The sequence below is a fragment of the Zingiber officinale genome, chromosome 1A, assembly GCF_018446385.1.
Source record: "Zingiber officinale cultivar Zhangliang chromosome 1A, Zo_v1.1, whole genome shotgun sequence".
Taxonomy (NCBI): Eukaryota; Viridiplantae; Streptophyta; class Magnoliopsida; order Zingiberales; family Zingiberaceae; genus Zingiber; species Zingiber officinale.
Genome location: NC_055987.1, coordinates 150,730,914 through 150,741,587, shown reverse-complemented (window position 1 = coordinate 150,741,587; position 10,674 = coordinate 150,730,914). Strand labels below are relative to the sequence as shown.

Sequence of the window (10,674 nt, the reverse complement as noted above, 5' to 3'; positions counted from 1 at the left end):
GCTGCGAACAGTTGACGGGCGGCGCCACTCTACGTTCCCAGCTGTCACCGCCCACGTCGTCGTCCCACAACCTCGCGAAGAAAGAAACCGCGTGGTGGCACACTGCGCGGGCGGCACCCCCCGATATGCTGCTGCAGTGCTGCTTCGTTCTAAAAAAACATGCATCTACTTCCACTAAATTCTCATGGATCTAAATCCCGACTCAACGCATCTAATAAATAGGATATCTTAGTCACCCTCCACGTGCCCCACCCCCACGGTATGGGAACCTGTGTCTCCTTGCTTCATGCATGCTGAATCTCCTGCTTATTTTTGGAGATCAGTTTTGACTTTGAATTATTTTTAAATAATTTTTTACTAGATTCGGGATCCAGAAATACAAATCTAGTTTGCCCTGTGTGTTTTTGTTATTTCAGGTTCCCCTAAATCCTAATCTCTGAGTATTCACATATGATATTCTATTTAAAAATTTTACATTAAATTTTAAATAAAATAGTTTAAAAAAATTTTACATATCCTCTTTATTTTCTAAATTATATATTTATAAATAGTAGAAATTTTTAAAGAATATATTTTATTTATTAATCATTATCAAATAGAGAAAAAAATAGAAAAATTTATATATAATTATTGAAAATAGAAAAATTGATATATAATTATTGAAAAATAGATATCTAAAGTAATTTTTTATTCAAAATTATAGATTTTAAATAGAAAAATTGATATGAATACTCTCATTACGAGGAAAAGCATCATCATCATCCAATCAAACCATCAATCATAATATAAGTCAACTATGATTATGATTGACCTTCTCGGGACAGTCTAGTGGCTAAGGCATAAGGTATTGTCATCATGAGATCTTGAGTTCGAATATCGACATAGCTGAGTGATTATGTTCGGAATTTGAGTCAGACGGAGGTCGCATGAGCTATTGCTGGTGTTGACACAGGGGTGACCAGGACACTATTCTCGTATGCACCTACATGAATGGACTCCCATGTGGTGCCGACGAACGACGATGATTGCACTGGTGGTACTTGAACTCTGCGCACACTCAGACAAGCACACGGGACGTTAGAGGCCAGAAATCAGGGGAAAAGTCCCTGGAGTAGGCCCTCTGATACTCAAGTTAGGTATTTTTTCCCTGGAAGAATAGTATACGAAGGAGAAAGAAAAGTAGAAGACAAGTGCGAATGTGCGAAAAGAGTGTACCTATGCAGGGGAGAGGACGCCCCTTTTTATATGACAATGCGTACCTCTGGAGACTGACCGATGTTAGAGAATGTCGGGCGTCTGGACTTGTCGGTTGATAGAAGACACGTGGCATCCTCCTGTACATTGAAGGAAGGTTCCATTCGCAGATGACCGCAAACCGTTGGAATATTCCCTGACATTTGGTAGTTATTCTCTGACAGACGGTTACGATTCTCTGCCCTTATTGTCGTGTAGCACCTTTTGTCTCGACCTTTTGGCCCGACCGGGTATGAATAGGGCAGTTCAGACTAATCTGTTAGATATAACTCCTAGCCTAAACCTTGAGGGGTCGGGATGTGTGGTGAGATATGTCATTCAAGAGCCGACCGGGAGTTGGCTGACCGGGAATTGGCTTACTGAGAGTACCAGACCTGAATGTAATTGAGCCGTGAGAACCCGACCAGTCAGATCCCGCCCAGGTATTACCCTAACTATCCTCCATGTCTTAGAGCAGGGTGCATCAGATCTGGGGTCTTGGTATGTGAGAACTTGATTGAGAACCATGTTTCTGATATCGTCACACAGTCCTACTTCTTCTCTACCGACCGCCACATCCCCTTGACTTCTAATTGTCACACCCCCTTAACTTTTAACTGACACGCCCACTTGACTTCTGACTATCACGTCTTCTTGACTTCTGACTGTCACGATTTTATCGGACCCAACAATTATGCACCGTATCACCGATGTAAATATCTCTCTCATACATTAATTACTATTCCAAATATTAATAGTTATTCGTGATTTACTTTCGTAATAATCTTGGGATAAATTAATAGGTACCTTGGGTGTGAGCTCGTAGTTACCTTCTGTCATCGTGATTATGGATCAAGTAAAGGAAGGGCCACCTGTGTCGGCTTAGCTGGCGGCGTTCCGCTCGAGTGTCCAGGTTCGTCTATCCGGACGCGCCACGTCCGCTGTAATTGACCCTGCAGATAATTTAATGATTGGGTTAAGATTTGCTCGCCTTTCTCCAGCTGTTCTCCGTGTGCCCGCGTTGCGACGGCGACGTTGCCGCCCGACACTATATATATCTCGTCGAATCTTGCCCCCCCAAAAGACATAGATTCCAATTTGGTGAAGTAGCCGATTGCTTACGTTTAGGGAGTATCGCATCGCCGAATGGAGATGTCACTCGGTAATGACGGCGCCGCCGCCGCCGCCGCCGAACCGAATTCCCGAGGGGAAGCGAATTGGTACTACTCGACGGTGTCGGAGGCGCCGCCGAAGCGGCCGGCGGGGAGGACCAAGTTCCACGAAACGCGGCACCCGGTATACAGGGGAGTGCGTCGGCGCGGCGCCGCGGGGAGGTGGGTGTGTGAGGTGCGAGAGCCCCACAAGAAGTCGAGGATCTGGCTGGGCACGTTCCCGACAGCCGAGATGGCCGCGCGCGCGCACGACGTGGCCGCGATGATGCTCCGCGGCCGCGACGCCTGCCTCAACTTCGCTGACTCGGCGTGGCGGCTCCGCGTGCCGGCGTCGTTCTCCAGCTCCAGGGACATCGCGCGGGCCGCGGCGCAGGCCGTGGAGGCGTTCCGGCCGCCTCCGGTTTCGCTGGGATCGAAGGACGACTCCAGCGCATCCTCTGGGGCGACAGGGGTCGCGCCAGCTACTTACCCGTCGGCGTCGACGGTGGTGGAGGGTACGCCGTCGATGGCGCACCATGCCACCGGCCACCACAGCGAAACCGGCGGGGGGAAGGCACTGGAGTTGCTGAGTTACGACTACATGGATATGGACTACTATGACTTCGCCGACATGCATTCAACGCCCCAGGAATTTCTGGTACAGACACCGGCTGGCGGCGGTGGCGGCTTCGGTTGGGACGACGAGGACTCCGGCGCTGACGTGCCACTCTGGAGCTACTCCATCTGATGTGATTAGGGAGGAGTAAAGATTTAATCAGGATGGTTAATGACGATCGTCAGTAATTAATTAACAACGAAATAAGGGGTCTTCGTATGAAACGAAGAGTCAACTATAAAATTAGCGTGTTAATTAGTCTGGTTTTTGATGTGCCAAGATTTTCTCAATTGGTGCTAAATTCTGAATGGGATATGCTTTGAAGCAAACAATGTTTAACTGTGGAATTAATGACGATATTTAAAGTTTTTGAAACTGTCTTGTGCACTAAAATTATTAAATTTTACAGTAATTTATCAAATGACACGTAGAGATCTAAATTTACCAAAAGACTTATGTTACTTTGATATTCATCAAAGAATGTACCTTTTTAAGTGCATTTCTTATTTTATCCTCCTGACAATTTGACTTTTTCTATTATTTTTCTTTTCTCCATTATTTTTCTCTCTCTTCTCTTTTTTTTATCGGCATGCAAAACATATGAATAACATTAGTCAATTTTTTAATAACATTTTAATATATTTGAATAAGCAAAAATAAACAATGAATAGCATATGATCCTGTCGGGAAGCTGGGAAGACGGAGGCGCCGGGATGACGTGGCTGGGATGTTGACCACATCTCCATGACCTGGATGGTGAGTTGTCCTCTATGTTTACCAAGTTGTCTGAAGTCCTCCGGTCAACAGTACCTGTAGCTAGCGACCAAGTTGCCCCGGTCTCTGGTACCTCGATACTCGAGGCGGGTCTCACGGATATATAAGTAGCCGCATAAAATAAATCAATAAAATAAGTGACGAGTACGAGAACGTACCCTAGCCCCGGGGGGCGCCCTTGGATAGGTGGGTGAGCTGATCGAGTCGTCGTGACCCTGAATAGTAGATAAATGTCCACCAGGTGAGTAGCTGGCTCCGGTGGCTCGAAGCTGGGCGCGATATGGATCCGCAAGGCGACGCACTGTCTGACTACAGCCTCGGCTCGCAAGCCGGCATACAACAGTGGCACGAAGGCCGAACACTCCCTCGGCTCGCGGGTCGGGATACAATAGCGGCACGAAGGCCGAACACACTCTCGGCTCGCAGGCCAGAATATAGGCATAGTATAATACCTAAGCCCTCGAACGGTGGCTGCTTGGAGGGTGACGACGGTGGCGCCCGCTAGGGACGACTGTGGTGGTCGCAGGAGGCGTAGTCGACGGCTGGAGGTGGCATCGGGTGCTGGGGTCGGTGGAGGCGGCGACAGCCGTTGTCGGTGTTGGTGCAACCTTAGGTCAAGGTTGACTTGGTTGACCTGACTCGAGTTGGTCAAGGGTGACCTGACTCGAGTTGTATTTTGATGTTTGACAATGTTTGAGGAGAGTAGAAAAGTTGTATTCTGATGTGTTGACAAGAATACGAACTTGGGAGATTGTTGGTGCAACCGTAGGTCAAGGTTGACCTGGTTGACCTGAAAAGTCCAAGCAGAGAGCTTGGCACTGGAAAAGTCCAAGTATGGAGACTTGGCACTGGAAAAGTCCAAGTAGGGAGCTTGGCACGCGAAAAGTCCTAGTATGGAGACTTGGCACGGGAAAAGTCCAAGTATGGAGGAGAGTAGAAAAGTTGTATTCTGATGTGTTGACAAGAATACGAACTTGGGAGATTGTTGGTGCAACTGTAGGTCAAGGTTGACCTGGTTGACCTGAAAAGTCCAAGCAGGGAGCTTGGCACTGGAAAAGTCCAAGTATGGAGACTTGGCACTGGAAAAGTCCAAGCAGGGAGCTTGGCACGCGAAAAGTCCTAGTATGGAGACTTGGCACGGGAAAAGTCCAAGTATGGAGACTTGGCACTGGAAAAGTCCAAGCAGGGAGCTTGGCACGAGGGAAAGTCCTAATCGGGATGTTAGCGGTTGGAAAGTCCCGTGAGTGAAGCCGGACACGGAAAAGTCCTAACTGGATGTTAGGGTTGGAAAGCCACGTGAGTGAAGCCGGTAGTGGGAAAGTCCTAATCTGGGATGTTAGGCGGGTGGAAAGTCCTGGTAAGTGAAGCAGTGGGAAAGTCCTAACTGGATGTTAGGCGGTTAGAGAGTCTGGTGAGTGAAACCAGCAAGGAAAATCCAGATGGATCGGGGATGATCGGACTTGGTGTTAGAAAGTCCAAGTAGGTCAAGGGAGTGATCGGATACTTGGCACGAAGAGGAAAATCCAGATGGATCGTGATGATCGGACATCCGGTGTGGAAAGTCTAAGTGGGTCAAAGGGATTGACCGGACACTTAGCGGGAGTGCTAGCAGTCAAGGGAGTGACCGATGTTGGGATGATGTACCAACAGTCAAGGTTGACCGGATGTTGGTGTGGAAGCCTTAGGTTTAGGGTCGAAGTTTGGATCGGCCGTGACCGATCCGGATATCTGTTGCTCGACGGTCCGGTGACCGATCGTAATCGAATCGATGGCTCATCGATTGTAATCGATCGGTCCGAGACCGATCAGAGGCCGCTCATCGCGAGAAGAAAGACGTGGATCGGTCTTGGGACCGATCCACATGGCCCGATCGGTCCGGCACCGATCGGGCATAGATCGCTGGCGAAGAACAAGCTCGACGGTCTATGGACCGATCGAGATGTTCCCCGATCGGTCCACAAGACCGATCGAGACGCCGATCGATAGGACGAAGCCCGATCGGTGCGTGGACCGATCAGAGGTTCCCGATCGGTCCATGGACCGATCAGAATCTAGCTGCGACGCAACGGCTAGTTCTATGCTCTTCTTCTTCGCAGTATAAAAGAGGGCTCAGACTTGGTGAAATCTCTTTAGCGACTACTTCTTCCTTCTCGAAGTTCTCTCAAGCTTCGCTTCTTCTTCCTCCGAGCTTTGTTGAGCTCGTTGGGTGCTAAAGCTTCGCGTGAGCTTCTTTGCTGGTTTTCTAGCTAGGCTTGGATCCGAGAAGCTGCTGCTTCACCAGGGTTCCTGCTGACTTCAAGAAGGCAAGCAAGTGTTGTTTACATTTCTGTTCTTGTTTTCTTGTTCCTATTTGTACTCCTATTGCTGTTGCAAAGATTGTGGTGAGGTTTCTCCACCCACAAGGAGTATCTATTAGCCGGGTTTCCGGGGACTCATCCACCGACGGATTGGTAGGCTTCGTCCACCTTACGGACACGCCGAGGAGTAGGAGTTCATCTCCGAACCTCGTTATATGGTTTGTCTTTCTTCTCCTGTTTTCTTTCTACGTTGTATTTCCGCTGCACTAACCTAATCGTAGGAAGAAACGCGAAAGATTGGGGTCGGCTATTCACACCCCCCTCTCTAGCCTTACGAAGGATCCTAACAAGTGGTATCAGAGCAAAGGTTTGCTCTTCATCGGATTAACACCCGGGGAGCACGAGCTAGAGGATGGATCTACTCGGAGAAGATGTCACCATTCCACCCTTCTACGAATGCGGTGACTTCGCGTATTGGAAGGTAAGGATGAAGTACTTTCTTATGACTAACATAATGAATTGGTTTTGTGTACAAGAAGGTTTTACTCCTCCGGTGGATAAGGAAGGAAAACCTCTTGAGAAGAAGGAGTGGACCAAAGAACAAATTCACAAATCCGAAATCAACGAAGAGGTAACGAGAATAATTGAATTTTCATTGCCTACTAACATCTTGTGTAAGATAGGTTACAACAATGCCAAGGAATTATGGGATAACTTGGCCAAGTACCATGAGGAGAGCTCCACTTCAAATCATGAAGAGGAGACAAGTGAGTCATCAAGTAGCTCACATCATGGAGGAGAGGAATTAGAAGTTGAGGGTTACTCAACATCTAAGGACGAAGAGGAGGAGAGTTCTTCTTCAAGTTCGGAGCACGAAGAAGAAGCTTCTACCTCCGGGAGGGATGAAGAAGAGAGCATCCATCTATCCTCAACCCTAGGTAACTTAAACACCTTAAGTTCAAGTAAATTGCATATAATGTGTTTTGAGTGTAGGGAATTTGGACATTACAAGAGTAAATGTCCAAAGAAGACTAAGAAGACTCCACCGGCGCCAAAGATCAAGGAAGTCGGAGTCCCAAAACGCAAGGGCAAGGAGCACGTGGTGTGCTTCCAATGCAAGCAACGGGGACATTATAGGAGTCAATGTCCAAGGGGGAGACAATCTCACAAGGACAAAAGACCAAGCATGTGTAAAGGGGGAGCGAAGGCAAACCCTAAGGTATTCTCTAAGGTTCATTCTTGCACTTCTAATAAGATACATGCTAGTAGTCTTATTGCAATTGTCAAGAATGATAAGCATGATAATCATAGAAATCGATATATGTGCTTAGGTGCCAAGCATGTTAGTCTAGGTAAGGACAATGCTAGAAATGATAACACTAGGATTAACTCATCTAAGGTTAAGGAGAACCTAGGTAGAAATCCCAAATCATCTAGACATATGCCTAGAAATACCTCAAGGAATAATGATAAATTAAAGCTTGAGGTATTAGAGAAGGAAAATCAAGTCTTGAGGTCAAGACTTGATAATTTAGAAAAGACTCTTAAAAACATGGAGAAGTCATCTCTAGGGTTTAAGAGTCAAAAACCCAAGTCCAAGGACAAGAAAGGTTTGGGTCACAAACCTAAGTCCTAAATGGTCAAACCCACTTATCATAATATTCCATTCGATTATGGAACAAAACCTAGGGCTAGGAAGACCACCACCAAGGTCACAAGGGGAGTCACCCCTAGAGTTGATCTTGATGAATCCCAAATGACCAAGGCTTCAAAGCCTAAGAGGGTCATTAAGAGGGTTGCTAGGGAAGTTATCCCTAGTGAATATTTAGTGAACCCAATGAGCTCAAATAGGTATTGGGTTCCTAGGAGCATCTTCTCTACCCCATAGATGGGTTAGAGAGTGTCAACTCCAATTAGAAGGGTAATTAACCCAATTTTGAGGAAATTGACACTCAAGGAGCATTTTCGAGGTTTTGATAACCTTTGAAAATGAAAAAGAATTATTATTTACTCCTTGAAGAGTAAATTGTGCCATATTTAAAAAATATCGATTTTAATCTTATTTGGCACAATTTAAGAAAACCTAGAGAAATACCATAATTGGGATTTTGGTTTTCTCTTAGGGATATATGGGCAATCTAGGGTTAGATTTTAAGTTAGCTAAGGCTAAGGATACTTAGATAGGGAATTTAGGTATTTTATTTGTGCTAACTTGCCATGATTGGTTGCCATTTGCCATGCCATGACATCATATTTATCTTATTATCATTTGAAATGTCATGATAATGCTTAGGCTAGTTTATATGTCATGCTTTATTTAAGTTTTCAAACTTTATGCCATGACATCATGACATTGGCACATGTTTTTACTTATGATATCATTATATGCCATGTCATCATCTCTTGCATTATAATCAATGAAATTGATTTGAGGACAAACATATAATTTGATATTGAGATCAAATTGGTGTTTAGAAAATGTATGAGAACTTAGCCTAAGTTGACCTTAACCCATATCTCACATCAAATTGACTTGAATGTGGTTTGATACACCTTAGATGTGTATGAGATATTAGGATCATGAGTTAGGATCAAGGTGCATTGTCCTTGTACCTAGATGACCCTAATTCAAGAAATTAAGGATCATGGGGAAAGCTTGTGTACAAGTCATGTACATCTAGCCCTAAGATTATGGTCCTAAATTCAAATGGTTTTAAAAGCATTTTAAAATTGATTTGAAAAACCTTGATGAAGCTTTCCTAGTGATAGCATTCATCATTGAACATTGTGATACAAAGTTGAGTTAAACTTGAACTATTTCAAAGTTTTTGAACTTTGTATCAAGATTGAAAAATGGAAGTTATTTTCATAGAAAACTATTTTTCCATGATAGTATATGTTATGAGGAATGTATCCTCAAAATTTCACAATTTTTCGAATTTTCTGGAATTTTCTAGGAGTTTCTGAATTTCGGGAAGGAAATTTCAGAAATCTGCCTATCAGAGTCTGGATCGGTCTGGGGACCGATCCAGGTAAGTCCTGATCGGTCTGTGGACCAATCCAGTGAAGCATGGATCGGTCTGGTGAAGGCCTGATCGGTCTGGGGACCGATCCATGGGGTTTCTGATCGGTCTGGGGACCGATCAGAGCATGCCAGTTTCTGATTTCAGCTGTTGGTCTGAAATTTCAGCTGGAAGTTGGGTTTTGTGGATTTCTAAAGGTTTGGAACTCACAAATACATTGTTGGTGCAATGGTCAAGGGGGAGTTGACCTTTAGGGGGAGTTTTACCTAATTGTCAAGGGGGAGTTAACTTTTAGGGGGAGTATTTATTCCTTAAGACTTTTGAGGATTAGTGATATGAGATTATCACTAAGTTGATTGTTGAGTTTAGTATCAAGGGGGAAATTAAAAGTTTCAATGAAAGGTATGAGACTTTCATTAGGAAGAAACTCTTGACCTTGATACCCTCCTTTTTCTTTTTGATGTGTGTCAAAAAGGGGAGAGTGTTCATTGGAGAATTATTGAAGAACCCAAGTTAGGTTATCGGGTTAACCTAAGCTAGGGGAAGAATGTCAAGGAATGTTCAAGGAAGAACATTGGAATTCTTTTTGATGTGTGTCAAAAAGCTAGGGGAAGAATGTCAAGGAATGTTCAAGGAAGAACATTGGAATTCTTTTTGATGTGTGTCAAAAAGGGGGAGAATTATTGGAGAACCCAAGTTAGGTTATCGGGTTAACCTAACTTGATTTTGGATTTTGTCAAACATCAAAAAGGGGGAGATTGTTGGTGCAACCTTAGGTCAAGGTTGACTTGGTTGACCTGACTCGAGTTGGTCAAGGGTGACCTGACTCGAGTTGTATTTTGATGTTTGACAATGTTTGAGGAGAGTAGAAAAGTTGTATTCTGATGTGTTGACAAGAATACGAACTTGGGAGATTGTTGGTGCAACCGTAGGTCAAGGTTGACCTGGTTGACCTGAAAAGTCCAAGCAGGGAGCTTGGCACTGGAAAAGTCCAAGTATGGAGACTTGGCACTGGAAAAGTCCAGGCAGGGAGCTTGGCACGCGAAAAGTCCTAGTATGGAGACTTGGCACGAGAAAAGTCCAAGTATGGAGGAGAGTAGAAAAGTTGTATTCTGATGTGTTGACAAGAATACGAACTTGGGAGATTGTTGGTGCAACCGTAGGTCAAGGTTGACCTGGTTGACCTGAAAAGTCCAAGCAGGGAGCTTGGCACTGGAAAAGTCCAAGTATGGAGACTTGGCACTGGAAAAGTCCAAGCAGGGAGCTTGGCACGCGAAAAGTCCTAGTATGGAGACTTGGCACGGGAAAAGTCCAAGTATGGAGACTTGGCACTGGAAAAGTCCAAGCAGGGAGCTTGGCACGAGGGAAAGTCCTAAGCGGGATGTTAGGCTTGGAAAGTCTCGTGAGTGAAGCCGACAATGGAAAAGTCCTAATCGATGTTAGGCGGTTGGAAAGCCACGTGAGTGAAGCCTGTAGTGGGAAAGTCCTAACTGGATGTTAGGCGTGTGGAAAGTCCTAAGTGAGTGAAGCCAGGCGGTGGGAAAGTCCTAACTGGATGTTAGGCGGTTGGAGAGTCTGGT

The 10,674-nt window shown here is 45.2% G+C and overlaps 1 protein-coding gene across 1 annotated transcript; it reads left to right on the top strand.

Moving 5' to 3' along the window:
* Nucleotides 1–2,318: 2,318 nt before the first annotated feature.
* On the top strand, nucleotides 2,319–3,369 carry LOC122011144 (dehydration-responsive element-binding protein 1C-like). The gene has a single exon (XM_042567570.1). It carries the CDS (start codon nucleotides 2,380–2,382, stop codon nucleotides 3,130–3,132), a length of 753 nt encoding a protein of 250 aa, XP_042423504.1. The 5' UTR covers nucleotides 2,319–2,379; the 3' UTR covers nucleotides 3,133–3,369.
* Nucleotides 3,370–10,674: the final 7,305 nt, after the last annotated feature.